At 34.9% G+C, this 14,702-nt stretch overlaps 2 protein-coding genes across 2 annotated transcripts; both read left to right on the top strand.

Annotated features, from left to right (window-relative positions):
* The first annotated feature begins 620 nt into the window (after positions 1-620).
* LOC108228058 (F-box protein PP2-A15) lies at positions 621-6,797 on the top strand. The gene is made up of 3 exons (XM_017403534.2): positions 621-1,184; positions 1,836-1,954; positions 6,109-6,797. Exons 1-3 carry the CDS (start codon positions 876-878, stop codon positions 6,572-6,574), a joined length of 894 nt encoding a protein of 297 aa, XP_017259023.1. The 5' UTR covers positions 621-875; the 3' UTR covers positions 6,575-6,797.
* A 5,393-nt stretch (positions 6,798-12,190) lies between these two features.
* Positions 12,191-14,389, top strand: LOC108226816 (putative homeobox-leucine zipper protein ATHB-51). Its single transcript, XM_017401809.2, has 3 exons — positions 12,191-12,571; positions 12,662-12,996; positions 13,770-14,389. Exons 1-3 carry the CDS (start codon positions 12,478-12,480, stop codon positions 14,067-14,069), a joined length of 729 nt encoding a protein of 242 aa, XP_017257298.1. The 5' UTR covers positions 12,191-12,477; the 3' UTR covers positions 14,070-14,389.
* The last annotated feature ends 313 nt before the right edge of the window (positions 14,390-14,702 follow it).

Below are 14,702 nucleotides of genomic sequence, written 5' to 3'. Positions count from 1 at the left end.
CATCGCACTGCCACCCGGCACCAAATATCAGGTCATTCAATTTGACGTATTAATAAATATACTACTCCCTCTGTTTTTTTTTATATGACACTTTTGACTTGTGCACGTATTTTTAGATGGCTTGACCGGGTAGTAAAACTTATTATTTTTAACTGATTTTTTTTGTAAATTAAAATTTTGATTACATATTTTTATTCAGAAAAAGAAAATTTCAAAAATAATACTTTTAACTACCCGGTCAAAGCACTTAAAAATATGTGCCAAAAAGTCAAACCTCATATATTAAAAAACAGAGGGAGTAGTTTATATCCAAATTAACAGAGGAGTTCATTTCATTTTTTGCATATATTCATATGTTAATATAATTTTTATAATAAATAGTCAATGATATTAAGTATATTAATTTAATACTAAATATTTTTATTATAAAATAAATATCGAAAGTCAGTAAACGAGCAATCAAGATTTTAATATACTACATCGAAACCAAACATCACAGAATAATGTTTTTTTTCTATTTCTAAAAGTAAAGATATTTATTTAGGAGTATATATAATAATAAAAAAATAGCAGGAGGCATGATGAGTAAAGGGGCTAGCCTACAGGCTACAGGCCACTCCAGCCGGTTCCCAACTGTAAGATAAGAACATTTATTCTTACACACATTTATACACATACATACATTATACATACACACTACACACACCTTTCTTCCCTTTTGTCTCGAAATCACGCCTTTTACACCACTACCAACCTTATTCTCTGTCACTCCAGCGCGCACACACACAGTCTCTCTCTCTCTCTCTCTCCATCAAATTAAAGATATTGCAAGAGAGAAACAAACCCTAATTGGAAAGTGTGTGTTGGGGGTCCTGATGGGCGCGTCACTGTCGAACCTAACATCCGATGGTTCGACTAACGGAGGGCCTGGGCTGGGTGACATACCAGAGAGTTGCGTAGCCTGTGTGTTTTTGTATCTCACTCCTCCCGAGATTTGCAATCTCGCGCGTCTCAATCGCGCGTTTCGCGGTGCCGCTTCATCCGACGCCGTTTGGAGTTCGAAGCTGCCTAACAATTATCAAGATCTGCTTCACTTAATGCCTCCCGAGAGGTACCAGAATCTCTGTAAAAAGGATATTTATGCTATTCTTTCTCGTCCCGTTCCTTTTGATGGCGGAAACAAAGTGAGTCTTGTCTTTAATTTATTTTTTTATATATGTTTGTGTGCGAAATTATATTTTATTGCTTGATTGCTGGTTTTTATACATTTTGTTAATAGGGTTTTGGTTGGGTGTTATAATCTGAGTAACTGTTCTGAAGCCGATTTTCGATATTTAAATTGGTATTGAAACAGCATTTTAATATAGTTTCAGCATTTAGTCAATAAATGTTAGTTCACGCTGATAGTATCTATGAGATCAGTGATTTAATAATACTTTTTGATCGAATTGATGTTTATTTAGAAAGTAAATTACTCGAGCTGATAAATGGAATGTTAGCTCCTTAATGACAGTATCTAATTGCTCGATGATTTTAAATATTACTTTTTGATAAATTTTATCTCTGTTTGGTAAGTGATTTACCTAGCAGATCAATTTGGATGTCTATTGATCTTTTTTCGCTAGTTACTCATATTGCTCATGATCCCATAGGAACCTCAATCCCTTAAATTTTGACATTTGTTGTTTAATTTAATAAGGGCAAGTAATTTTGTTTATTTGGACTGCAATTGGACGCGTGGCAAAGCTTAAGGACTTGACACGGCAAACATGCTAAGTTTTAGATGAAATATCTGTATTCCTTATTATGATGTTCTGATTTTTGAGGCTTTACAGGAAGTATGGTTGGATAAGATCAGCGGAAGAGTTTGCATGTCAATATCAGCAAGAGCGTTGTCAATAACGGGAATCGAAGATCGGAGATACTGGAACTGGATTCCAACCGAAGAATCTAGGTTTGAAATTTTGAAACTTATTTCAGTGGATATAGTTTTTCCTGTTTTCTACGTTGATGGTTATATGCAAAGAATATTTCGCTATTTGTGACTATCAAGCACCCTACTTTATCTAAAACACAAACGGAAGACTTATGCAACTCGCATATGAAAGATTTGTTGCGTCATATTTGTGGATAATTTACTGTCTTGATTACCATCCTCTTGTGTGTTACGCATAACCAAAAAATTTGCTGGTCTTGACAAACCGTCCTTTGTAATTATTCATCACAGAAATTAATTTTCATCATTTTATATTTAAATATTTTCAAATCTCATACAACAAATATGGCCAAAATACACAAAATTCATTTTACATACAATAAACATGCACAAAACTTGGCAGATTAGTATAGAAGCACCAAACATGGTTAATTGCACTCACTTAGGTACCTGAAAGGAGAACATAATTAGAACTCACAGTCGGTCGGCAGCTAGCAATGAAGTTAAGGGGCGGCTTAAGAAGGCATTTTGTGCCCGTCGAATGACTGGAGTAAAATTAGGTGGAGGTGCGCAAGCGCAATCGCAAATATGTGTATCATAATCTATTTCTGAAAAGATTTGGGATACCTCCTTCATTAGCAACAACTATCCGGTAAGTTCCGCCAGCTCCAACCTCCAAGATTGAATACTATGGAGTGCAAGCGCTTGAATTCAACTTTCCCTATTCAGAGTTGCTTTTTTATATACTAAGGCCGAAATGGAGTTTATTGGGTTGCCTTGGTCTCATCTAAATTTGAATGATATTTTTTGAGAGTAGTGTCTCAGCAACTTCTTTTAGCATACTGTCTTAGAGCAAGGCCTTGCCCGATATGCAGATTGACAAAATATAATGTGCACTTGTTAGATTAGCTTATACTTCACGTATTTGTGATTGTCCTTGCTGACCTCCATCTGCTTCTTCCTCACTCCGACGCCGGTGCATAGTGTCTTTGTTTTTTTTTGAGACCCTTTTAACTATTCTTCTCTGTTGTGGATCACTTTGAAAATAAGAATGTATCATTGTTTTTTTTTGTTTTTGTTTATAATTGAACTTCATTTTGCTGGCTGCTAATCGACTAGTCCTTATTTATTTCGATTTGTTTCTTTGCGGAGTGAATAGAGGTTGTTCTTTGCATACTAATTTGTTGAGTGTTGTACACATCTGTCGTGTGTGTTATGTATATTTCAGAGTCCTGAGCGAGATTGTGACTATTAAGACATGCTTTTGTTCATCTAATTGTCTATAGTATGTGTTATGCTGGTGCTGTAGATCGTAGGGAAATGCCTTTAGTAACAGAAGCCTTTTAATAGATTTTTCTGAAATAAAAAGTTGTATTGTTTAAGTGTAGCGATTATCATAAATCATTAATCATTTAGATTTCTCCTTTGTTTCCCCAACTTCTGATCTTACCTAGATTGAGTCTATCTCTTGTTTGATTATGATATTTCATACGCCAAAAAGGTAAAATTGGGTGTTCTGAAAAGTGCTTAATGAAATTACTGAAGAGACATGTCAAGGGTTAGGTCAGAGATAAGTTTCTGCATGGAAGGATGAAAGACTTGTAGCTTAGGCATGATGCAGATATATTACTTCTACCATTTTGCCAGTTGTTACTGTGTTGAATTGTGCAGGATGATGCACATCCGAGCAAAAAGCCATGGTTACCTTGGAATTAATATAAGATCTGACCATGTATCACTTAAAAACCTGGATCTTGTCATTAATTCAAGAAATATTACAAGGAATCCTCTACTCCCAACCGCATCATTTAAAAATTACATTAGAGACTATAACGTTTTGAGTGAGCACAACTGGCCGACATTTGTCACCCACATGAAAGATTTGTTGTGTATGTGGACAATTTCTCGTCTTACCATCCTCATGTGTGCCTTTCATAACTAAAAGATTTTGTTTTTGGTGTACTAATCAGCCACCGTTGTAATTTCTCATCATTGACCTCATTGTAGACATCAATTTACACCATTAGAAGGTTTGTTGGACTCAAGGAGGATACTCTAATCTTTTATGCTTAGTACTTGTCATTGAAGGCACCTGCCAGTGTTACTAGCTTGAGTTAAGACTTCAATACCAATAAGTCGCTAGAATTCGAAGACTATGACATAGACCTATGAGGCTATCACTTAAGTGACCTTGAATAGGTTATATAAAAGCGTCTTATTCTTTGATGAACTGGAAAATTAATTTGTCCAGAAGATTATCTTCTGAAAGCACTTTCAACACATTATGCAATGTGGACATTATCTTTAAAAAGATAGAATCTATCTATTGCCAACTACTTAATCTGAAATAAATATCATGACGTGGAGTGTACAGCATACAAAAATGAGGACATCTTCGTCCCAAAAAGATTCGGATCGTGCAACCAAACTTTAAAACTGACTAGTAATCTATTCTGGTTGTTGCTCTTTAGGATGGTGTTTATGGTAGCATGTGATGCCTTTCAGTTTATACATAATTGGATTAACACCTTGTGTAAAGGCACAAGTGGAGTTGTTAGTTAGAAGAGTTGGGATTTTTTTTTGTGAAATGTCTAATTGTGCCCAATGGAGATATTCCTTTGCAAGTATGAAGGTATTATGATTCAGGCAACTTTTATGATTTTTTTTTTTTAAATTTTTTGTGTTGTGACTTTCAATTTATATACTTCACAAAATCTTATTGGGAGAGAATATAGTATTACAATAACACATATAGTGAGCTACTCACTTCCATTGTTTTTTAGGAGTACTTCCATGCAAGTACAAATTTTTTTGGGATGTTTCTTTAAGCATCAGTTTTGCTTCTCTGTACATCTCAAAGTGCTCGAGCACTCCCCACAACACTGATAAATGATAATGTTCAGTTTTCAGTGTTCACAAATACATGTCTCTATCAAGCTATGAAATATAAGGAGGTGCAAGATAATCCGTATACTCCTATAGTATGCCCTTCTATTTTTTTTTTAATCTGAAGTTTATTGTTTTCGACTTATCGGATGCTGCTCTACATTCTGTATGCCTGTATTTTATTACTAAATTGTCTGCTTGCTGTACATATATTATCACAGTACATCTTATATATATTTTGTGTTGCAACTTGCAATCATTCTTAAAAGTTCAGACTTATCAAAGAGTATCTTCCCTGCTCCCTTTATGAGAGCTCAAGGAAAGAGTATTTCTTTTTTTTTTTGGAACTCGAGTATATGTAGTGTGGTGGTGATGTAGGGGCAAAGGTCGACCTAGATCTATCTGTATAATTGATGATTGAATTTGTCCATTAATTTCCTTATATGAGGAAAGGTCACATACGGAAGACCCCTTGAGGAGATACTAAAGGCCTCTTCATGTTTATTTTTACAATTATATAAGTGTTGATAAAAATTGGTGATTGGGCTAATTTATTTTTACACTGACGCGGAGTTTTGAAACCGAGATTCCAGTAGGAAGAAAAGAAGTGTCGCTTGAATTGATCAGTTTTAAGAGGTTCAAAACTTAAAGTTCTTTAATGTTTGAGATGAGTTTTTTGGAAAAGTATTGTTTGAGATATGTAAATTTTACAAAGCAACTCTTTTACCACCAGAAAAGTAAAAGAAGAGGGAAAGAAAATTAAGTGGTAGCATTTAAACATTGTCCAAGTTATGTGCAGTGAGATGAAAGCATATTTATCCCATCCAAAAAAGTAACATATCCTAATTTTTTTAATACCAGAACAAGAAGCATGTGACCAGTGATCTAGTTATTTTGCATAAGTTATCCACACATGACCATTCAAGAAATAAATTTTAAATTGGAGTGAGTTATGATTAGTACTTTCTACATCTTGCATATGCGAGTAAATATAACAAATCCCTTTAGGGGATACCCCTTTGTGCTTGATGCATTCTTGCTTGTATGCTATGTTCCAATCCTGGGGTATTGCACTTCTGATGTTGAAGTCTGTAGTAGGTCTTTTCTTGTTTTCGTTTTGTTTAGATCATATTTTGGATTCTGCTGCAATTGTCCTGCGGTGCAGGTTTTGTCACCAAGGCAGTATGCTAATTGTCTGCTTGATACTGCTGTCTGAGGTGGTTCTATTTGAGCAAAGAAATATATGCTGTTTCTTATTGCATCAATAATTTGTTATCTGGCTGCAGGTTCCAGGTCATGGCCTATTTGCAGCAAATATGGTGGTTTGAAGTAGATGGAGTGGTAAAGTTTCCTCTTCCCCCAGATATATATACTCTGTCATATAGGATTCACCTTGGACGATTTTCAAAAAGACTTGGTAGGCGCATTTGCAATTATGAACACACTCATGGATGGGATGTGAAACCAGTAAAATTTGAATTGTCTACTTCAGATGGTCAGCAAGCATCAAGTCATTGTTACTTAGATGAAAATGAACTGGATTACGCCGGGGGAAATTATAAGCGTGGACGCTGGATAGAGTACAAGGTTGGTGAATTTATGGTCAGCGGTTCAGGTCTTGCTACAGAAGTAAGGTTCTCAATGAAACAGATAGACTGTACACATTCCAAGGGAGGACTGTGCTTAGATACTGTATATATCGTACCCAGTAACTTGAAATCACAAAGAAAAAGAAATGGGATTTTGAAATGATAGTCGTATAGCAAAGGGGTAGCTGATGTTAAAAAGTCTTGATTGGTATTTAACCAAAGGAAAAGAGTTTACATTTTACACACTTGTCATGTGATTGGGGAATGTCATTTTAGTGTGGTTTTGTAGTATGTTTTTCCTTTATCAGTGTAAGTGTGTAACTTCTATCAGTGTATTTTAAATCAGAGCTTTATACATATATGTGATATGTTTAGAAATCTTGGTACATACAGGACTCTAAATCACAGAGTAAAAGCTTGAGAATCCCTCTGGAGTCTTAGAGTCCCGCATCGTTGCATAAACTATGACAACATACAAATTTCAAAATTATTTTGTTATTCGAAATTTTCAGATATCCTACATGTTAAATATTATATTCAACAATGCAATTAATAAATAAAATATTTAAAATTACAGATGGCAGAAGAATATTTTGGAATGTTGTCAAAAAGCAGAACAATCCTCAATTGAAATATGTTGATCATTAACTATCAAGTGATACTAGTGGTAAAAATTATCTTTCTAATAAATTGATTTTAATTTAATTTTTTAAAATTTGAATTATTAATTTAGATTTTGTCTAACTATTTTCGACTCCAACTAAAACGGATATCAAAACGAATATCACTTGCGCGCAATTAATGCAATTTATCCCACAATTTTTTTATTATGTTTAAAAAATTGGAATACTCGTTCCAATAAAAAATAATGATAATTTGTATCACAAAAGAATAATTTTATCAGGATATCCCCATGACGTACGTGTAGGGAAAAAATGCTACAAAACTGAAATCGGATGTTTTTTTTGTTTTTTTATGTGAAATGATTATTCTTTTATCTAGTTTTTCACTATTTTATGTGGTTACTCTTAAACTTTTGATGAATGATTAAACTAAACCAAATTATTTTTTTTGTCAGGCAAACAAGTTTTTTAAATAACTTACAACCTTGTAGCTATTGTGTTAAAAATCAATTATTAATCTTGATTAATCATCAACTAATTATTCTTGTCGAACTAATTAAATTTCTAGTTTATTTAATTAATTTAATTAACTTTTAATTAATATTATTAATCATTATTTTGTAATTAAATATGATTCACGCTTTTACGATTTGTCCTGGGAAATATTAGTGGGTGTTTGGCAACAGGGCTTCTGGGTTTAAAAGCCTGGAAGTCCACTTCTACTTTTTTCCTGTGTGTTTGGCTAATGACCGAAAGCACTTAAAAAGAGCAAAAGAAGTTGAGAAAAAAAGCTAGGAAACGGGGCTTTTAACAGGACAGACGTTCGGCTTCTTTCAGCTTACTCCCTTTTAGCTTCCTGCTTTTGTTTATTTATTTTTTCTACTGTTACTTTCCAAATATTTAAATGTGACACATTTTAGTCATTTCAAATCATAATTTCACTTATTTAAGTTATTGATTGTGAAGTTTGGTTAAATCTTTTCATTCATTTCTAAATTATATTTTTAATATAATCTAAAGAAATAAATAAATAAAACTTATAATAAAATGAGAGACGAAACAAACCAAAAATCTTTTTTTTATACACGATAAATATTAATCTGATCTAATATTTTCATCAACTTTTCTTAATTTATTTCGTAAATTTCAAACAATTGTATTACAAAACTACGAAACTATATCAACTTAGAAGTTAAGTTATCCAAACACTTAAAAACTTATAAATCACGGTATCCAAACACTTATAATAGCTTATAAGTCTCAACCAACTTATCACTTCTAATCCACTTTATTACTTTAAGAAATAAGTCAATTCCTTTAAGTTCAGCGAAACGGTCCCTATCTCCAGAGCTCATTTTTTATACTTAAAAAGATCAAATTATCTATGCATTAATTTTCTCCGAGAACCTTTTATTGTGTATGTAGGGGGCATGTATTTTCATTCTTCTTTTGCTCTGGAAATAACATCTGCATATAACATTTTCCTTCTCGATACGTGCTACTGTACATATCTTCTTGTTACCATGATATATAGCTGAGCTATGCGTCCGTATATAGAGTTGTTATACTGTTAAATATAGGATTAGGACCGATACCCTCAGCCCCCAGGAACAAAGTTAATTCATTCTCTAGGTGTGTCTGCCACTTAGGTCCTCACCAGCTAAATGAAATACTCCCTCCGTCCCACCAGGTTCTTTACAGTTACCTCTTTTGGACGTCTCATCCGTTTCTTTACATTACAAAACTTTCCCAAAATAGTTAATGGGTCCCACCACTTTATCACTTTTCCTTCCTTTTCACACTACTTTTACTCCACTATCTCTCTTTTATATATTAAAAATCGATGGGTCCCACCACTTCACCCACTTTTCTTCCTCTTTTTCACTACTTTATACATATTTCTTAACCTCCGTGCCCAAACCCAATGTAAACAATTGGGTGGGACGGAGGGAGTATACTGTAACAAATCCTAAAGTTGATTCGCGGTGCCTGTGCACATCAGGGGCAGAAGCAAGGGGGCTAGCCTGGCGCTAGCCCCGACTGATAAAAAAATAATAAGTATAATTTATTTATTTTTAGTTTTTTAGTCCGGGGATAAATTTAAAAATGAATATATATATATATACATATAAAATAGCTCACTTAACATGGTGGTTTACATCGAAAAGGTCATATTTAAAGACATAGACGATGAAATTATCTTACAATGTTATCAAAATATGCAAAATCGTATAATTTAGTTGTCATCTATTCCTTCCTAAAAAAAAGCAGTAAAGATATCCCCACTTAACTAATTAAGATATACATATTTACTTTTAATTTTTTTGCTGAAATTTTAATAATAGTTTAGCCCGGGGTCGAAATTAATCCTGGTTCCGCCACTGGTGCACACTTCATATTCATTCTTTAAACTATCGCATTTGGTTGATATTAAATAATAATTTTGTACTATAAATTTAAAATCGCAATAATATTAACTGGATCCCCAAGACTGAACTAGCCAGGGCTTCACGACTTCACGTGGTGCGTATCTCTGTGAGCTGAGCAACGAAATTAGAAATGTGGATCCCGTACGGTACATGTTGTCATTATCAGTGGAGTATTAAGCCCTACAAACAACTTAACTGCCTGTTTAACCGAAGCTTGTGATTTAAAAGCTTGTTATAAATTGAATATTAAATTCTCTATCTACGCTGTCTAAGACACACATCACACATGTATGGTTTCAAAAAGATGAAATGACATGCATGTTTCTCTCTCAGTGGTCCATTTTCACTGAATTCTCTTCAGATGGTGAAGAAAAAAAAAGACTAGACTCAGCTTTCTTCTTGTATAGCTTACAGAATGTCAATATAGCTTACTGAATGTCAGTTTGCTTAGGGGTCCAAACCAAAATATGTTGCTTCCTTTTCAATTTTGCTCCTCTTTAATGGTCTTCTCGAATCTCGATTATCGTCATTGTAAGTAGTACTCTACGGGGCTACGTAATGTTAACATTGACGGAATAATGATTTAATATAATTCGGTACATTCTGATTTATCATTTAAGATCTACCCGAAACTCATCTTTGATCGAACAAGTTGTTTTCTTTGATTAATTTTAGAAAATTTGCGAGTTGTCATTGCTGTATACCCCGATCCCTCCCTCCGTCTCCTTGAGTTCGTATACGCTGGGCAATGACAAACACTTTAATACTTTAATTTTGATTTGAGAATAACATTATACTAAGATTTCCTGATATTGTACTGTCTTCTTATAAATAGATACGCTCTCTGTATATAGATTTTGAAGTTATTAAAAAAAGAGTTGGATCATGGTCCCGGCTCCAAACAATTACTACTACGTACCGGAGTATTCATTGTCAGAAGTGCTCCTGTATTAACTAGTTGTGCTCTATACATTACGAGCCGTTAACAGCTTGTAGCCGTAGGCTTGCCCAGCTAATTACAGAACTATCTAGACATGCATGCTAACATTTACTTTGCCAAGTTCTAACTACGTACTAGGGAGAGAGGGGGGAGAGAGAGGGCGAGAGAGAGGGAGGGAGGGAGAGAGAGAGTTGGGGTGGGAGGGGGGAAGGGGGTGCAGGCATAGGAAGAGGAAGATGAGGAGCAGGCGTGGGAAAGGGAAGGCATGTAAAAGTAAAATGGTGTCAGTGAGTTTGTTGTATATGCAAATGCGAAGAGCCATGCAGTCGTATGCGTATACAAAGTCGTAGAAGGTGGTAAAAAAGGGGACCAGGCAGATGGCGACGTTTGAAGCCCAATTTACATCTCTGTGACTCCATCTTCCCCACCTAGCCCGACAACCCCGCTCTCTCTGATCATACATTCATATGCTTGCGTTACGTAGAAAAACTGATGAAACAAGCAATGTAAAAGGCAAAAAGTAAATCAGACCAGTTGGAGTATCACGCATACTTAGCAGTGAGTAAACACCTACTCACTAGTCACTACCCATGCTTACTTACCGTTCAGTAAACACTGATCAGCCACACACAGTGGTGAAATCAGGACCTGGTCTAGGCTGCTCATCATCGATCGCTTCATCTTTCAAATTTCTCCATCTATTTACTTTATATTAAACCTCAAAATATGTAATAAACGTTTTTTTGTTTGTCAAAAACAGAATTTCTGCGCTGCTAAAACTGACCGTTATTATAAATGATCTAGAAAGATCTTCTCTATCAATCATTCTATCAAGAGCTTTTTCCGATCCAGTGAATTCCATCCTATAATAAAATGATCTGAGTGTAGTCAGTCTCTGATGAACAAAACCCACCGCCTATTGCAACCTTTATTTGTTGATATTAACAGGTGAGAATTTTTCCGATTCGTGGATTATTTTGTTTACTGCTGGCTTGTTATATACTATCTCCATCCCAAATTAGATTAGCTCGTTAGCTCGTTGACTTTGCACGTAACTTAAGGTGCATTGACCGTCTAGTTCTAAAATTTATTTTTTTAATTTTTTTTTGTAAATAAAAATTTCATATATTAATTTTTATTTACAAAAATAAAATTTTAAAAATAAGCAATGTGGCTATGCGGTCAATGGACCTCAAATTGTGTGCCCAAAGTCAACGAGCTCATCTAATTTGGAATGAAGAGAGTATATATATATATTATTAAATATGTTATATAAATGTCATTATTGCTATAAATTATAATGATCAATATTTTAACAGTATAAATTATTATTTTGGATTGTTTTGACGGGAATATTGGTTAATAAAGTAAATAAGTTAATAAAATATTTGGAAAATAAGTAGAAATCCTTGAGGAAAAAGTTAGTATTCTCAACTCGCTTGTCCTTATTTATATAAACGGTCCAACGTGGGCTTCTCCTAACGAAACATACACTATATATATTATTTTTTGAAAAATTTGGTTGTGTTGTAGTCGATGCATTATAACTGTTGAATCATTCAAATTAATTTGATCAAAACTGTCAACTTAAATTTATATTTACCTTACTTAAAGTCTAAAATTAGAGTTAAAATAAATCATTAACTTAAACTATTAATTATCAAAAAAAATCTTCATTTCTATTTGTTGTGTACAGAATTGTGGAATGTAATCGTATTTGTCACATGTAAATGCATGTACATGCTATCTACCTCTTTTCCCCGACTCCCTCAGCTTCACTTTTATCGTTTGGATCAACATATTCCAAAAAGACAAAGAAAAAGGATAGGCATTGAGCGACACCCATTATAATGAGCTACATATAGCGCTCGTCTCTTTCTCTCTCGCTCTCTCCACGCCTCTCGTGGTCCCACCAAATCACAGTACTACCTTCTATAGTAGACACCATATAAAGACTGAGATTTTTGTGCAGCAAGAAAAAGGTTACTCCAACTGAGATACACGTATTTAGGGTTTGAGGAGACAAGTACAATAAGTTTCTTACCAACCTGGTCTAGCTAGAAAGGAAACAAGTATGGAATGGAATAATGGGAATAACCAGATTAGACCAAGCTTTCTGTCTCATCAATCAACTTCCTTCAACTTTCTCTATAACAGCCACTACCCAGGTACCTAATTTCATGTCTAAATCATATCTCAGATTTTTTATTTTTTTCAATTTTTATTTTTTGATTTTTCTTGTGAAAAATAATGTCCAGAGACAGAAACACAGGCAGGGGCGCATGGGGGAATGGGAGATGTGATGGAGGATGTGAACAGGGTGCAGCAGCATGGGGCTAGTCATGAGAAGAAGAAGAGGATGACGAGTGAGCAGCTGGAGTATCTGGAGAGCAGGTTTCAGGAGGAGATGAAGCTGGATCCTGATAGGAAGATCAAGCTGGCTCGGGAGCTGGCTCTGCAGCCGCGCCAAGTGGCTGTGTGGTTCCAGAACCGAAGGGCTCGCTGGAAAACTAAGCAGCTTGAGCATCTTTACCTTTCTCTTAAACACCAGCTCGATCTCGTTTCCATGGAAAAGCATAAGCTCCAGGAGGAGGTATGTAACAACTAAAAAGCACGCCTTCAAGTAGAAGCTGTAAATTACATGATTCTCTAGCTAACTGCATTTGGGTGTAATGTTTTCACGAGTAGAATTTCCAGAAAGGAAAATCTTCGTGCACAAACTTGGGCACATGTTAAATTTTAATTGGAATGGATCCCGTATTCACATAAATAGTACCAATTAAAACATTTCATATCAATTGTCATGTCATTTTTTGCAAAGTTTGGTATCTAATTTTGTGCATATAACATTGATCTTCGAGCAAACCTTTTGAATCCTTTTCTTTGCTTTATAACCTGTTAGAGCAAGTCCAATAGGTGTGCTAAATCAAGTCTTAAATTCAAAAATAGGGAATATGAGATAAAATTGCACTCCAACACTATGCTAGTGATGTGCTAAATCACTAGCACAAGCTTCCCCTTCCCTATTTTTAGAATATGCTAGCCACTCCTAAACTATTTTTATCATTAAAATATTCATTTCTCTCTCTTCTCCACATCATTTCCCTCTCTCCTCCACACCAAAGTTGTTTAAATTTAATATTATTATAATAATAGGGAATGAATATAGGGAGTACTATTGGAGCTCATGTGCTAAATCTTGTGCTAAATCACTAAGACATATTATTTTACAATATTTTTAGGGAACCCTTTAGCATAGTGTTGGACTTGCTCTTATCTACAGTTTCAGCAAGCACAAGTACAAAATATATACAGATAACATTCGAAAGTTTACTATATACTAAAAGTTACACTTCTCATATAAAGGTAGTTGCGCTGAGGGCGATTCTAAAGCAAGAAGTTACGAGAAAGCAGGTGTGGGGAGGCTGCAACAACCCCGCTACCACCACAGACATGACCTCCGCTGAAGACACCGTCGAGAGCACGTCAGTTTTTCCTAGTTCGATGCACGTGAAAACCACGCGAGTACGTTCCTGCACCGAAAACAACAATATGAATGTTACAGCAAATTATCAGGGCACCTACGTATTCGAGGCTGATGAGTACAACAATTCGGCCAACTGGGGAGCTGCTGGTACTGCTGTAATGCCTTGTTATAATCCTTAAATATAATGATCCGCAAAATAATTAAACCGAATTTCATCAATCATATATGACTATAGTACTCTAGTGCCACTAATCCTAGATTCCTAGCTAGTTTTGTACGCACGTACTGTAATGCTTTAATTTGATCTGCATGCTTAAGATAAGGTACGGTGCAGTGCTGTAGCACTGCGACTGTCATCGTCCTAGCTAGAGAGTAGCAAAGGTAGTTAACGTTTGGTGACTTGTATTGATTTTCGATTCGGAAGCTGAGCTTTCATGTGTGTACTGTGTAAGGACCATTATCAATTAATTAGAAAGACCCCAGTGGTTACTTATCGATTTATGGTTTCACCAGTAGAATTGATTATAATGGGTACATCATCTTGTTGTCTTGAATCACAACCGCTAGATTCAACTAAATACTGACATGTGTGAAGTAATATATATATATTCAATATATCTTTATTAAGATAAATCAATGCTATTTAAAAAAACGGTTTTTCTATGGTGTGCCCATGGGCACACACTAAGTGCTAAAATCTATGAATTTGGAAGGTTTTGATTGGCTTACACTCTCTAATAATGATGGACCCCCCTGCATTTACAACAACCACACCAATCAAAACCCTCCAAATGCATAGATTTTAATGCATA

This window comes from Daucus carota, chromosome 6 (assembly GCF_001625215.2).
Source record: "Daucus carota subsp. sativus chromosome 6, DH1 v3.0, whole genome shotgun sequence".
NCBI classification, from domain to species: domain Eukaryota; kingdom Viridiplantae; phylum Streptophyta; class Magnoliopsida; order Apiales; family Apiaceae; genus Daucus; species Daucus carota.
This window is presented reverse-complemented; position numbering and strand designations above follow the sequence as displayed.

Coding starts and splice junctions, on each gene's coding strand:
- LOC108228058 (XM_017403534.2), top strand. CDS start 876: ATGGGCGCGTCACTGTCGAACCTAACATCCGATGGTTCGACTAACGGA. Junction 1,185..1,835: donor CTTTTGATGGCGGAAACAAA/GTGAGTCTTGTC, acceptor GAGGCTTTACAG/GAAGTATGGTTGGATAAGAT. Junction 1,955..6,108: donor ATTCCAACCGAAGAATCTAG/GTTTGAAATTTT, acceptor ATCTGGCTGCAG/GTTCCAGGTCATGGCCTATT.
- LOC108226816 (XM_017401809.2), top strand. CDS start 12,478: ATGGAATGGAATAATGGGAATAACCAGATTAGACCAAGCTTTCTGTCT. Junction 12,572..12,661: donor CTATAACAGCCACTACCCAG/GTACCTAATTTC, acceptor AATAATGTCCAG/AGACAGAAACACAGGCAGGG. Junction 12,997..13,769: donor AGCATAAGCTCCAGGAGGAG/GTATGTAACAAC, acceptor TCTCATATAAAG/GTAGTTGCGCTGAGGGCGAT.